Source organism: Chaetodon trifascialis, chromosome 1 (assembly GCF_039877785.1).
Source record: "Chaetodon trifascialis isolate fChaTrf1 chromosome 1, fChaTrf1.hap1, whole genome shotgun sequence".
Lineage (NCBI taxonomy): Eukaryota > Metazoa > Chordata > Actinopteri > Chaetodontiformes > Chaetodontidae > Chaetodon > Chaetodon trifascialis.
Genome location: NC_092056.1, coordinates 10,710,753 through 10,726,249, shown reverse-complemented (window position 1 = coordinate 10,726,249; position 15,497 = coordinate 10,710,753). Strand labels below are relative to the sequence as shown.

The 15,497-nt window shown below is 40.7% G+C and overlaps 1 protein-coding gene across 3 annotated transcripts; it reads left to right on the top strand.

The window, feature by feature from the left end:
• The first annotated feature begins 1,000 nt into the window (after positions 1 to 1,000).
• tgfbrap1 (transforming growth factor, beta receptor associated protein 1) lies at positions 1,001 to 14,042 on the top strand. Of its 3 annotated transcripts, none has more exons than XM_070967057.1 (13): positions 1,001 to 1,258; positions 2,458 to 3,173; positions 4,059 to 4,253; positions 5,652 to 5,806; positions 5,983 to 6,065; positions 6,519 to 6,699; positions 6,812 to 6,972; positions 7,513 to 7,570; positions 7,665 to 7,808; positions 8,467 to 8,610; positions 9,338 to 9,497; positions 10,052 to 10,503; positions 11,114 to 14,041. In XM_070967057.1, exons 2-13 carry the CDS (start codon positions 2,477 to 2,479, stop codon positions 11,300 to 11,302), a joined length of 2,619 nt encoding a protein of 872 aa, XP_070823158.1. In that variant the 5' UTR covers positions 1,001 to 1,258; positions 2,458 to 2,476; the 3' UTR covers positions 11,303 to 14,041. The 3 variants fall into 3 exon arrangements, with proteins under 3 accessions (XP_070823158.1, XP_070823167.1, XP_070823176.1); XM_070967066.1 differs by having other exon boundaries at positions 1,032 to 1,258; positions 2,463 to 3,173; positions 11,114 to 14,042; XM_070967075.1 differs by having other exon boundaries at positions 1,123 to 1,262; positions 11,114 to 14,035.
• The last annotated feature ends 1,455 nt before the right edge of the window (positions 14,043 to 15,497 follow it).

The window sequence follows — 15,497 nt, the reverse complement described above, 5'->3', positions numbered from 1 at the left end:
ACTTTTATTGACAGTCATGTTATTTGTTTTTTTGTTTTTTTGTTTGTTTTTGTTCTTACACAATATCAAGATATTAGTGGGCGGCTACCTTGTTTCTGCACTCAGACTTACAAACCTTAGTCACAGTGATCACAGCAATGCCTTGTCAAATAAATAATAGGTTGATATTGTAACATTGTATGGTAAAGACATTTGTGACAATACAAGTATTTCATATAAACAGGTTATTTAACGGTAGACATTTTGACGAAGCATTGTAAAGAAAATTACTGATGGCTAGATTCCATAAAGTGTCCCAGTAAGTTTTTCCACAGATGCCAGCATACCATACCATACCATACCATACCATACCATACCATACCATACCATACCATACCATACCATACCATACCAGAACATCCACTGAGTGGTATACAGTTGAATGCAATGTTACTGTGCTTTTCCTGCAATATATCAAAATGTTTGCTCTGAAAAAGATCTAACACAAACTATTGTTGGAATCCTTTTGGCCAGTCTTACAACTTAATGCACCTCCCATCTGATATTTGCTCTCTCTCTCTTTTTTTTTTTTTTTTTGCCATGGTGCAGGCCTTCACTACATGTATCTCATGATACATCAACTGCATGTGAGAACAATCTGTGAACAAACATCTGTGATCATTTGATGCAAAAATTGATGCAGGCTACAAAAATATCCATCTATTATTAATCCTTTTTATGACAGACTGGATCACTGACGTATATTAAACATCTTGGATTGTATGTTGATGAACATGCTTGAGAATTACAGTTCTCTGAGGCTGATTACATCCATCACTAGATTCTTGAAAGTATTTGTAGTAAAACATTTTAATTCTATGAATATATGAAGGCAATAAGAAATGTATAATGTGAGAAAATTAAAAGTGGATTGTTTTGAGAATCATGACAAATACTGCAATAAGACATAAGAAGTCAGTTTGATGCGTTGAGAATTCGTCGTTCCACTTTCGTCCTTGCCAGAGAGTCTTGAACGCAACCCTGCATCACCTGCAACCACCGGGAGTTCAGTGCAAATAGGCGGTGTTTTATATTGGACAGGGAAGCCCTAACGCAGCCATTCAAGCCATATTCTCCGCTGTCGGTGTGGCGATGACCTGAGCACCATGGCTATATCAATGTTTGACTCTAGATATATGTCGTGGCAGCGGTTTTTGGAGTAGTAAGACACGCCTGTTGGTGGTGATCCGGCCTGCCGTCCCGAGGACTGTCAGCAGCGGTAGGTACGCTTGCTAGTGCTAGCTACTCCAGGAGAAACTAGGGAGGGAGTTGGTGCGCAGAGCATCATCTCAAGGGAGGGGAGGCCGGTTGGAAACTAAGTGCTTCTCCTTCGGACAGACATCCCGCAATTGTTGTAACGTAACAATAAAGCTTAATTGACCACGTCATCAATAAGCCCTTCTGTAACCTTATTTAAAATCTAGCTTAGCGTTTGTTAGCTTGCTAGCATAGGTATCACTGGAGAACAGTTCACTGAAGCTAGCATTAGCTCAGTTGAGTAGCTCAGCTGACTCAGAAGTACCTAATCAATTAAAAACCAACCACGACTTCCTGCATGATTTGTCTAAATTAGCTCACTACCAAAATACTCCACCTCCAGCCAGTGTTAAATAGCGATCTTTGTTTTGCTACCGCCTTTAGCCTTGATGGATTTTGCAAGCTAGCTATTGCTAAAGTCATTAGCTTTTACCACTTGAGCAATGCTACACGAGTAAGTATGGTAGCTAAGTGTTGACCAAAATTGTTGTAAAGTAACCGAAGCTAGACTCGCCATAACTACTTATTTCGAAACATGACGAACGTAGCTTCAAGACTTTAACCTGCAGAGGAGATTTTGCTGAGGACTACAGGGTGGTAGGGAAGGAGCTGAGTTGCAATAACATAGAAGACTTTTCAGATTTCTAACATTTATTGCGAATGAAAGAAACACGATAAATTATCTCTATGACCGTGGGCGCTAAGCGATAAGTAGTACTTTTACTGAAGTATTACACACCCCTATGTCCTAACCCATATGTAGGCCTGCAAGACATGTAGTACATGTAGTGGAGAGAAATAACCTAATAAAAGGCAAGAAAAACACATGGTTTAGGAATTAATCAATTAATTGTTTGAGTTGTCACAATATGACAGTCTGACATGAATATGTTAGAGCCCAGAGGAATGTGTTGCCCAACCAACACTCCAAAATCTGATGTGTCATTATTCAGAAGAAAATCAGTCAGAAGCAACTAAAAGTATAAACTGCCTAAATGTAGAATAGACTCGGGACACGCCCATGCCTCTGCATATCCTATTTATGAATTATTATATTGCCAGTGACTGAATAATTCATCACAAGAAAATATTTTGCAGTGTCATTGATTATTTTCATTTGTCTGCAGTCTTGTTGATGCCTGTCTGTTTTGTATCATCTAGTGTAGATGCCTTGGCCGAGATGAGTGTGAAGGCTTTTGAGCTAGTCCCTGCTGTGGAGCGAGATCTCCTCATGGGCGACAAGGCTCGCATCAACATCGAGTGCATTGAATGTTGTGGAAAGCACTTGTACTTGGGCACCAATGACTGCTTCATCCACCACTTCCTGCTGGATGAGGTTACATCCTCCAAAGGGAAACTGAGTTACTCGGCTCAGAAGCTGCTGCACAAATATCTGGGCCTGAAGAAACCAGTGGCTGAGCTGCGTGCTGCCTCTGCTTTGGAGCGTCTGATAGTGCTTTGCGATGGAATGGTGTTTCTCGTTGACATGGTGACACTGGAGACTGTGCCGTCGGCGGCAGGAGGTGGAGCCAAGATCAGAGGTGTGACTGCGTTCTGCATTAATGAGAACCCGATGAACGGTGATCCGTTCTGTGTGGAAATGGGTGTGCTCTCCTCCAAGCGGCGGACAGTCCAGATTTACATGGTGTATGAGGACAGAGTGCAGCTGGTCAAAGAGGTGACAACCCCTGAGCAGCCCTGTGCCGTGAGTCTTGATGGTTACTTCATGTGCTTGGCCCTCGCAACGCAGTACATGATTCTGAACTACAAGACAGGAGCCTCCCAAGACCTCTTCCCTTACAACAGTGAAGAGAGGAGACCCATTGTGAAGAGGATAGGCAGGGAGGAGTTCCTCTTAGCAGCACCTGGTGGTCTGGGTAAGTCAGGACAAAAACAGGGTCTTTACAAAGTATTGAATTTGGTTCTCTCAAAAAAGGCCTCAGAAGGGATTTATTTATTTATTTATTTATTTATTTATTTATTTAATTTTATTTTATTTATTTTTTTTTTATTTTATTATAATGGTCTTATAATTCATTCACAAAGGAATTTTTTTCTTGCCTGCCATAGACAGTAACATTAGTTAGGACTCTTTTTGTATGTGGTTATGGGCTGTCAAGACATGTTTTTATAGAGGCGTTGTCTAAAAACAACAAGTGAGACAAGTGTTTCAGTCCTCACCATAGGACTAGTAAGCACTGACACTACTACACTACTGCTAGCTACAGTAGCTACAAAGCATCCAGTTTAGCAGAAACAAATATTTATTTATATTTTAGCTGGTTGATCCATTCATCAGCTCTTATCTGGGTCCAGGTCACGTTAATTGATTAATAGTCTTACTAAGAATTATACATTCTGGGAAGTACTGGGAAAATGTGATAATAAATCTCAATAAATGAATGTACTCAGTAAATGGTTCTCAGTCATTCTTCAGTGTATGTGACTGTGAATAAGGTATTAAATTAAATACTCTGTGGTATTAAGATGGTCTTAAAAAGTCATGCACTCAATACTTGCAGCTATTATTTCTTCTTCTTCTTCCTCTTATTATTATTATTATTCTTGGATTACATGATAAATACTCTATATATTACTATATGAAAACAGGCTGAACTCCATCACACACCCCAGCTTCACAGACTGCGTGCATCTAATGTTTTTAGTTTTAAAAAGCTGTGAGTATTTCTTGACTAAAGACAATGTTTACATGACATATTCCTGTTTGACCTCAAAATTTCCTCTCCACATCCCCCTCCCAGGAATGTTTGCAAATGCAGAAGGGGTATCTCAGCGGGCTCCAGTCAACTGGTCAGAGAGCGTCATTGGCGCTGCTGTGTGTTTTCCATATGTGGTTGCTTTGGATGAGAGCTTCATCACCATCCACAGCATGCTGGACCAGCAGCTGAAGCAGACCCTTTCATTCAGGGATGGACACATCCTACAAGACTTTGAAGGTAGCCTCACTTGTTGTGTTCTAAAGGAGTTTCAAGCTATGTTGTCCACCTATTTACATAAAAAAGAAAAAATCATAAGGTGGAGTGATTATTTAATTGATACCCTTTTATTTTTTTTAATAAGAAACACTAGTGTGAAATGATTTAAGAAGAAGGTGAAGGACTGATATATGTAGTGTCACCTCACAATAGCATCATGTTTGATATGCATTATAGCCCACCAGGTGTCCTGCCACCTGTATGTTGATTCATTAACATGTATCAACCATGTGAGACATGTTTTTATACACCTGGGGTTAAAAGAGTCCTCCGCTGATTTAACAGTGCAGTCCTACAACACTGTTGAACCTACAATGTATTTGTTTTTTATTCTACACATCCTTTTTCCTTGGCAAAACCCGTTGCCTACATTACCCACAATGCAACTTGACCTCTGACATTTCAGTTGGAGCTTTGGGTGTGTTGTGCCAGTAGTGGCTAATGTAGCCTGAAGCTGTTAGACTGCAGAGTTGAGGAGTGGTCTACAGAGGTCTCATTTTTTCATCCCACACCCCCAGGTTATAGTCTTCAACTGATGCCTCAAATGACATCACTTGAGGCAGTTTGTCAGACTTAGTATAGCTCTGTCTGGAGTCATAAAAGGCTTCATGCATGTTTCTCTTTTTTTCTTCCATGCAGTAGTCCTCCCTACGACCTGTGAACAGACTTTGACGTGTAAATTTGGTAGAGTTCCCCTTTTATATATCCATCCTATGAAGATTATAGAAAACAGTCATCTGTCAAGTGCTTCCTTGGTGTTCACATTTCCCTGAAAAATGCAGTGGAAAGCAGTACAGGGATGGAAGGAGTCATTGCATGAATTGCTGGACTGACAAACCAAAACCTTTGTAGCAGAAAGTGGCTGAAAGGCATGTAGAGCTGAAGACTCGGGTCATGATTCTTAATTGGGTCTTTAGCACCAACCTTTGCGTATTACAGATAATCTTTCAGGTCAGCATTAGAATAAAAATGTTACTGAAGTTAAGTAACTGAAAGGATGTCAAGCTCTGGGCAGGTGCAGAATGGACATGTCAAGTGCAACACACATTCTTATAGCTGATGCTCAGAAACTGAACCAAGCTCTGAGCCCAAACTGGAAACCCTGTCAGAAGATTACTTATTATTATTTATTATTTTTTACCACTGGTTTGCTAGCAGTCATTGAAAATAATGAGAAATACACATGAAGCTGTCTCTGTCCAGAGCCTGAGGCTGTTTTAAGGATGTTGTGTAAGACACAGGATTAAAATTAAGCAGTCTTTTGGTTGTATATATAAAATCCACTCATGATATGACCATTAGTGTTTGAAGCCATTTGATAGTGTGTAAGTTCTGACCTGTGAGTGTTGTGTGTTTTAGGAAAGGTCATTCTGGCTTCCACTAAGGCAGTGTATGTCCTGGTTCCCCTGCCGCTGGAGAGGCAGATCCAGGACTTACTGGCCAGTCACAGAGTGGAGGAGGCACTCATCCTCACAGAGGGAGCACAGAGAAATATTCCCAAAGACAAGTTTCAGGTAACAAACAGTGTGTTGTAGTGATTAGTAGTGATAGTAGTATCATCAATAATCAGTGATAATATGATAACGTTGCCTTGACGAGGATCTTTAAACTATTGATCTTACCTGAATCACATTATTGACAGTATTTTTTTTAACCTCAACACAGTTGTTTCATACATTGTCACTTTCAGATTTTGCACAAAAGAATCCTCCAGCAGGCGGGTTTCATACAGTTTGGCCAACTTCAGTTTCTAGAAGCGAAAGAACACTTCAGGTAAGAATCTGACGGTGCTTTTACACCTGCCCTGGTTTGTCCGGTTAAAACACACCCTACTGTGTTTGCCTGGTTAGTGTAGTTTATTTAGGCTAGTGTGAAAACTGTCAGTTGAATCCTGGTGGGGACCGAGCAGCTGGACTGAGACTGCTTGATAAGATGGATCTTGGTCTGTTGTCAAACCTTTAGCAGAACAAATACTAAAAGACTTCAGGAACCCAATTTTACTGAACAACCAAGTTGCTTCTGCACTGACTATCTTTGTATCTTTGTAATAACTTTGCATCTTCATAATTTTATGGACGAGTCTGCCAAGGAGGTCACATTTTCAGTCCTATGCATTTTCAAATTTTAACAAATATTGAAGATTTGCCGCTTTTAATTGTCTTGTGTGTTCTGTGAGTGTTCCTCTTTTTTCTGGCCTTGAATTGTTGATTGCGTCACTTTTTGCAGGAAGGGTCAGCTGGATGTGCGGGAGCTGATCTCTCTCTACCCGTTGCTGCTCCCAGCATCGTCTTCGTTCACACGCTGCCACCCTCCCCTCCACGAGTTCGCAGATCTTAACCACCTGGCTCAGGGTGACCAGGAGAAAGTCCTGCGCTGCAAGAAATTCCTTATCAGTTATTTGGGAGAGGTAAATGGAGTAAAACCGGATTTATTTACACTGACTTTTGATTTAAATTTACATCATCACATATAATACCGCATGTTTGTTACAGACTGTTTTCCTTCATCTCGGCACACAGGTACGAAGCACAGAAGTGGCCAACGGCTGCAGAGAGGATGTTGACACTGCACTTTTAAAGCTGTATGCTGAGCAGGATCACGACAGCCTTCTAGACTTGGTAGCATCAGACAATGCCTGCCTACTAGCAGACAGTGTCCCATGGCTGGAGAAATACCACAAGTGTGTATTCTATTTGTAGTTTCAGTTTTAACACACACACAGACATTTCAGAGTTTAACAGCCTTCATATCTGTCGAAGCGTTACTACTGGAATGGACACAGAAATGCAATTAGTGTGAAACAGCATCCACACATTGTGAAATTGTGCCTGCACTCTGGATTTGTGAAGTGTCATCATTTAATGTGTATGGCAGCTGTTTGATAAAGAGTAATTGTGGTAAATTGGTCGTCTCAATGCGATCATATGTCATGCTTAAAACTGTGGTAATTAGCAGAAAAATGAACACTCCTGTGGACATTGTGGTAATCAGTATTATTTTAATTCATTATTGTGGCCACAAAATTTGCAAATTCCCACGGGGGCTGTCTGAGATAGGGCTTTGTTGGATAAATACTTTCCCTTGCCCCTTGCTGTTAATTACCACCCTGGTAAAGCTTAAGTACTGTGTCCAGTTTAATCAAGCCAATTTAATTACCATACAAAAATCTAATCTTGAGGGAGAGGCTTTGTTTCATTCAGTCCTTTTCCCCCTCTCCTAGATATTTTGCACTTGGGCTGCTCTATCATTATAATGGTCAGGATTCAGCAGCACTTCAGGTATGTATGCCTAAAATGAGTCTGCTATTAATTCTGACAGAAGAATCAACATAATGTTTAGGAATTCACCGTATTCCCTTTGTTTCTCTTACAGTTGTGGATCCGTGTGGTAGACGGGGATCTGCAGGACTCCACAAGATCTGACCTTTATGACTACATTGTGGACTTTCTCTGCTCCTGCTCCAATCTGGACCTTGTCTGGAAGTATGCAGACTGGGCCCTGCAGAAGGATCCCACCGTAGGTTACCCAGACCTTACATGACCTCAGAAATGTAACTGTGCGTTCAGGCAAAGATTAAAAATGCTGGCCAACTTGTCATAAAATTGATTTTTAAAGTGGTTTAACAGTAATGTTAACTAGCTGCACTGATCTTTTTCCTTTTATTTCATTGAAAAGAATTATTAATTAAAGGAAAACGCCTGTTGAATAACAAAAAGCAAAAGAAACAAAAACCTGCAAATAGGCCAGTTAGTCAAGAGGGCTTTTTTTGTTAGGAGTCCCTGGTCAGATGGTTAAAAGCAACCAACATTTTAAAAATGCATGTATACCCACACCAAATGAGCATAATGATACAGTGGAAAAAATCAGTAACAATTCCCCACAGTTCACACTGAACACTGGACGATTGAGTAGACGTACAAAATGAAACTAGTCGGTATGGCCGGAGAGAGTCACTTTGCTGTGCTCAAGAGCCAGTTCTTCAGTTCCTTATTAAAAATAAAGAAGGTACTGAGTACTCATTGAACTCCCTTATATCCTTTTTGCAGTACAGTGTCTTGTGACACTCTTGCTACTGTGAGTATTTTTTATTCTGCATGTTTTCTCCTTTGTGCCAGGTTATTTTCCCACCATGTTTTAGCTTCATTTTAACCAGACCTTTCTTTCTTGTTCATAGATAGGTGTTCACATCTTTACAAAGAGGCCTGGCAGTAAAGATCGATCAGAACTAAACCCTGATGATGTCGTCACTTTCCTGGGAAAGCACAGGCAGGCGCTGCTTCTCTACCTGGAACACCTGGTGCTGGAGAGAAGGACACAGGTACAATAAAAAGCCTGGTTCAGGTCACTGTGTTGTGTCCTGAGAGGGCTTTCCCTGCAGTATCAGTTCTCCATAGTATTGAATTGCATTATGATCATTGATACATTTACATGGATTGCAGCAGTCTCACTGTTGACCACATTCTGAATATGAAACTGGTCACATGAGACACAGTGGCTGAGCGGCTAGCACTGTCCCTCGACTTCCTCACTCAGTCCTGGTTAGGTGAATTGGGTTGCTTTTAAAGGGTTTGCCTGGCTCATCCCAGGAGTCCTGCAACATAAGCAAAAGTACTTGAGGAATGGGCGAATGTTTGCATTACTTTTTAAATCTTCATTTAACCATCATATTTTCACTTTGTACAACCACAGTCCAATCTGTTGGTTACTGAGACGCTCCTCAGTAGTAGTTGGGGAATAAGTCATGTCAGTAGGATTGAAGATGTTCCCTCTACTTACGGGTAAAATGACAGCTTCCTTTTGGTATCCAATCTCGGATTCACAATCCGTAATGCCAAGTGGGTTTTTGCATATGAGGGATTTGCCTTGTTTTTTGGGGGCATAGCAGCAAACATTACAAGTACCAAAATGTAAAAAAAAGTTAAAAAAGCAAGTCAAGCAGCATTGACCAGAGAATGTGAAAAAGTTCACAGTGTGCAGTACGAGTTGCCTTCCTAATGGAAAGTTTACTGAACTCGGATTGTTTTCATCCATGTCTGTGGACGCAGAAAGAGAAGTTCCACACTCACCTGGCTGTGTTGTACCTGGAGAGAGTCTTGTCGATGTTGTCGGAGTCGCCTAAGGATGAAGAGAAGCTCACCAGAGCTAGAGAGAGGCTCCAAGCCCTGCTCAGGGAGTCCAACCTGTACCGTGTACAGTTACTTTTAGGTGAGAGACAAGTCTGAAGACGCTGTTACACTTCAGTGTTTTTCTCAGTGTTTTTTCTCTATTTTAAATGTAAATTTGCAGCATTTTAACAAGCGTTGTGAGGATTTTAATGGCGTTGTAATGACGTTTTAGCTTGTCATAATACAATCGATAACTGTCATCTTATTCATAGTCCACACAGACATGGGTATTTGTCAAAAAGTAGCTTTTTTCTGTGTGTTTTGGCCTTTTGGTGAAAATATTCTGAAACTCTGTTTGCAGTGTCGATGTGTGGACAGTTTTTGGCTTGGCTTTTATCAATATGACAAAGGTGGCTCATGCCTTACATCACCGCCCTCTTTTAAAAAATACCTTTGTCCGTGCCAACTTGGCGTTAGACTTAACACATATTGTCTGACAGACTGTGGCACCATAATTGCAGTGCAGACTTGGTGCAGCTCTGGATGTAAAGGTGACGCGATGTTGGGCCGTGATTCTTTTATGACTTTATGTCAAAATGGCTGAAGAGATCGTTATACAGGTTATGACTTTTCATGTCTTTCTGCTCTGTTTAGGTAAGACAGAGAACTGTGACCAACTGCTGCTAGAGCGTGCAACACTACATGGAAAACTGGAGGAGCATGACAAAGCCCTGCACATATTGGTGCACAAGCTTAGAGACTTCCCGTCTGCCGAGGCCTTCTGTACATGGGCCTCATCTTGCCGGGATTCTGCTTATCGACAGCGGCTGTTTCACCTGCTCTTGGGGGTGTATCTAGACGGGAACCAGCCAGCAGCAGGAGGTCACAGTGGAGACCTGGAGATGGCGGCAGTGGACCTCCTAAATCGACACGGCGAGGTGTTTGATGCAGCCCGCGTCCTGCGCATGCTCCCTGAGGGCTGGTCACTGCAGCTGCTGCGGCCCTTTTTGGATCAAGCCATCAGGGCCAGCATGCACAAGTGCCGCACCTCCCAGATTGCTCTAGGGCTGTCTCACTCTGAAAACCTTCAACTGCTGCACGACAGGGTGAGAAACGCATAACATAATACAAAACCATGCAAATAAGTTAAAGTACTTACTTCTTCCTCAAAGTGCTGTACTTGTTTCATGTGTTGTTTTCCAGGCTTGGTTAAGACACCATCATTTTTTAGATTATGACCTTTTTTGTGTTGTGACCAAGTTTTTGATTTAAAGCACAAGGCAGCATTAGTTGTATAAAGGTTTAGCAACAGAAGCAAGGGTTAATAATAATGATAACAGCAATGTTAATTAAAACAATCAAGTCCATCCTGATAAATAGGTGGGGGTGGGAGGAGACTGGTTTTCTTGGCAGGTTATTCTTTTCTTTGATATCAATTTGTTGAATTTATTTTATAACTTACTCAAATGTAATGTCTTCAGGCTACAGTGAATTTTACTTGTTGGGCCAGTGGGTCCGAGGACAAAATGAATAACTTGGGCGTCCCTGTCCATTACTTATAGAATCCCAAACAGAGAAGAACAATTACTAGAGTGATTATAACATGCTGAGGGGTTAGCATATATTGATCATTTAACATACGCAGTGTGTTGTAGTTGTGCTCATTATCCCTTTGTACCTTCATTCTAACTCTAATTTGCTTTATTTTCTCCACAGCTGAAAGAACGGAAGAAACCAATCTTTGTGTCGGAAAAGAAGGGGTGCCACCTGTGCCACAACACCTTCAGTGAGCCTGAGGTGGTGTGTCTGCCAGGCGGAGTGCCTGTCCACACTCACTGTGTCGCCCAGAGAGTAAGAGACTCTCCCACAAAGAGACAGTTAACTAATAGCAGTAACCATACGTGAGACTTGACCCTTCAAACTACCGTGTGATCTGTGATCAGAGGCACCAAACTAAAGCAGGACGTGCTGAGTTTTTGGATGGCTGAGGACTGTGGGGATAACAATAAGCACAGAACACCCATTACCATAGTAGAGTCTCCGATGGGGTTGATGGAAAACACAAAGAAAGCTGTGCGAGTGTATGTGCGTGCGTGAGAGTATAAGGGAGAAACAGATGATTTCATCTATTTATTCCTATGCCCCAGTTATACCACACTTTTCATTGAAGTGAAAAAAACAACAGCTAAGTCACCCGGCCCTTTAATCAATTTAAATGTGTAATTAATTCAAGTCAGGCTCCTGTGCTTATCTGTGGGTTCAGTGCTGTCCTGGTCATTGTCTTTGCTTGAACAGTTTGAAACCTGAATTTGAGAAACTGCTTAAACTACAGAACACACAGTATTTGGAATCTGTTGCAGATATTTCTGAAGCATGCATTGTACTACCACTCTTACGGTTCTGGTCTAATCACCTCATATGGGTATTGTATTAATATTGTCCTAACTTGCACATTGCAGTGTTGGGTTTAAATGTGAAATACTACAATGATTCATCAGTACTGATGGAAATGGAGTCTTTTATGTCTGTCTTTTACTCTCCAAGATCTCATCTCACTGCTGTTTCATTTTCCCCTCAGCCATATGGGCAGTGGGTGTTATATTCGCAGTATTTCAGTTGGTCACAATTTAATGCAAACACATTTGGATTTTCAAGGTTACAGTCTCAGTCTCAGTGGAAATCTTGTGTTGCTCCACTAGTCATCAGTAAGTGTAACTGGGGAGTCAATATTCAAACTGCATCAAGGACCAATCACATTGACCTAAAACCTGCACAAATCAAACAGCCTCCACTGAGAGTGTCATGAGATGCATTGTGACAGCAAATGCTACAGCTCAGACAAGTGGAAGATATGCAGGGTATCATCAAATCATGTGAAGTCTAGCGTCATAAATTTTGTCTGGTTTTGAGTTACAAATGAAATAAATCAACAGGGATGTTCACTGCCCACGTGCAGTCATAGGTCCATTTTGTTTCTTCCGCCGAGGTAACATACAGTTATTGTAGATCATTTGAATCCTGCCTCACAATACAAAGATCAGAAGTCAAAACGTGCAGGTGGAAAACGAGCTTTTTCTTCAGGATGGGCAAGGAGGTAATTTGTTCCAAACTTCTAAATAAGTGTTTTCGGTTTCATAAGTATGTTATAAGAAGAGATAATTAATGCATCTGTTGTTACTTGCTGTGGGTATAATTCAGTTATTTTTTCACAGCTGACATGTTAGAAGTGTACATTTTTATCTAAACTGTAAAAAGGTATTTGACCACAAGATGGCAGTAATGTGTTAAATGTTTAAAACAAACGGAACGAACCACAGGTGCAACAGTAAGGGATTACTTTACAGCACACTTTACCTTTATTCTACGAAATGTCCTGAATATGGATTTTCAGGATAATATGAAGCTGTTTGGAACAAATCCTCCAAACTTGCTCCATTGTTGTTCCCTCTCGTTTTCTGCACCCCACCACAAACCATTAATGCAAAAGAAAAAAAGTCGTTGGAACTGTGCTATTAAAGTATTTTCACAAGAATGCTGTGACAGGGTGCAGCACTGGCATGAGACCACCGGAGTAATTGATAGACGTGGATACGGGGGACTTTCAGTCACGTGCTTTCCAAATGTCATATAAGTGTCAGATAACAATAAAGGGCATCTTGGACCTCATAAACATTTCTCCCAGATAGACAACAAGTTGCAGGAGTGCGATGTGTTTGTGTAGCTAACCTGTGTGAAGAGTCAAAATCAGGGACATCTTCCTAAATGTCTGTCTAAAAAAAGTGGTTTATGTCACACTATTTCACTTGACATACTGTTTTTCAAGATGGCAGAAGATACATGAATTTCAACAAACAAAAAAAAAAACATGGCTGCTACACAGAATACATGTTGTATAAAGTTAAATCAACACTTGTCTCTCATTGAAGATGCCCTGCCAGATTCAGCATTATAAAAAAAAGCGGTTTTGATGGTCATAAACTCTCGATCGGGAAGTGTGGAAATGAATCCTTTACACACTACAAACTCTGTGCAAGATGTTTATTCATAGAAGTTCTGAGAAAGAGAAAAACATAGAGCCCCCATGGAGTATAATTTTTAAGTGAGGCCAGTTTCTGAGTAAGACAACAGAAGCAAAACCCAAAACAGAGAAGCTTGTCTCCTCAATTGTTTATTTCAAACTCCTTTTCCAACTTAGACACATCACTGTTGTGGGTTTTTGCTTGTTTCTCTGGTGCCTGTGCTGTTGATGCTCGCCTTCTGTGATTGCAACCCATTTCTGTAGGGAACTCTGTGCAAACATGGGACTATTTTTCTAACATGGAGATCTGAATATTGTCGATACTGCAAGCTTGCCTCACTTTCCATGACAGGAATTCACAGCTTATGCACAGCATCTTTCTGTCTGAACAGTTTCAGTGTAGCTTGCTTAAAAGGCCTCCTAACCATGACTTCACATGATTTTAAAAAATACAGTACAGTTGTGTGAAAATGCTATTGTATTTTATATATATATACATATATATATGTATACTGGTATGTATATACTGCATTTGTACTTGTTTGTTGCTTTCTAAATCAATGCCAATGTGGATGGGGTGTACAAACTGTAAATCCGTCCCACTTTAATAAACATGAAACTGTATATAAACTCATGGAGTCTCAATTTCACATTCCAGTGTAAGTTCTGCCAGGACTCTTGTTTGGCACAATGTTGTGTTTTCCTCTCTTGTAATAGCTATTGACAATGAAAAATAATTAAAGGAAATGCTGAAGAGGGCTGTTTAATAAGCTTTGGTACTTCATTGGATACCGTTTAACATCGCTCTGAATGTGGATCATAGTAAAATAATGGATTTTAGTACACAAAACACGATGTTTGACATACTGTAGCTCATAACTGCAGTGGCTGCAGCCTTGTAGTGCTGAGGTAGTGGGTGCATGCAAATATAAACTCTAAAACTGTTGTTCTTTATCTTTAGACAGCATTAAGCTGACCTTTCTTTTGCAATGCTGAAAATGATAAGCGTCATTGCTCACTAGCGGTTATAGTTTACCCACTTGAAAATGGCTGGATGAGATACTCCAAAGCAGGGCTAACTTGTAGGTTGGGGAGGTACTAACATCCTTGGTAAAAGTGGCAACACTGCAATATGAAAATAAGCCATTACAACCAAAACCACTGCATTAAATGTCACCTTAGTATAATTATGTAAGTGTCAGAAGTATAATTAGTTACTATTGTGTAGTTTAAGTTACATAAGGGGATTTTTTTCATTAACTCATGTTTGGTATGTGAAATCTTAATCTAAAGTAGGAACTCTGTCAAGTAAATACAGTAACATAATTAAAAATATACAATATTTCTCATTTAATACGAGTGGAGAAGTATAAAGCAGCATGAGACAGAGGTACAAGTACCTCAAATTTATAGCTAAGTACAGTACTTGAGTAAATACTTGGAGCTTGCTAACTTGTCACATGCTTCACATCTCAACAAGAACCACAGACAGGGACCGTTACAGGCAGAGGTACTGTTGGTGCAGCTGCAATGAAGCTCCCACTGAGGTCTGTTATGATTGTTATGATTTAGTGCATTTGTTTAGTATATCCTGGATGCTGTGTGTCATCCTGGGCACAAGAGGGTGTATGTGTGTGTGTGTGTGTGTGTGTGTGTGTGTGTGTGTGTGTGTGTGTGTGTGTGCTCTGCTCTCTCTCTGCCCTTATTACAGGTGGGGAGGCGTGATTGGCCGGTGCTGCTATTTAAGGGGGAGGTCGGTGGACCGTCTCTCTCTCCTGCTTCTCCTTCCGCTTCCAAGAGAGGGCTGTGTCAAAGGGTGTTGCTGCCGCTGTGGCCGGTGGCTGAGTTGTGTGTGTTCGTTACCGGGTATTGTGATTATTGTAAATACTATTAATAATATTAACTTTATCCTAACGAGGTGAGTAGCTGTAGGGGAGGGAAGCCGTTTAAGTTTACTTGTTTTCTCCTGTTTTGGGTTAGGGAGGATTAGAGTTTTGTAATTTATTTTATTTTACTTTGGACAGGTAAGAGTCGACAAAATGGAAGTCTTTTGTTTGTTATTTTGGCCATGCCCTCCCCGAC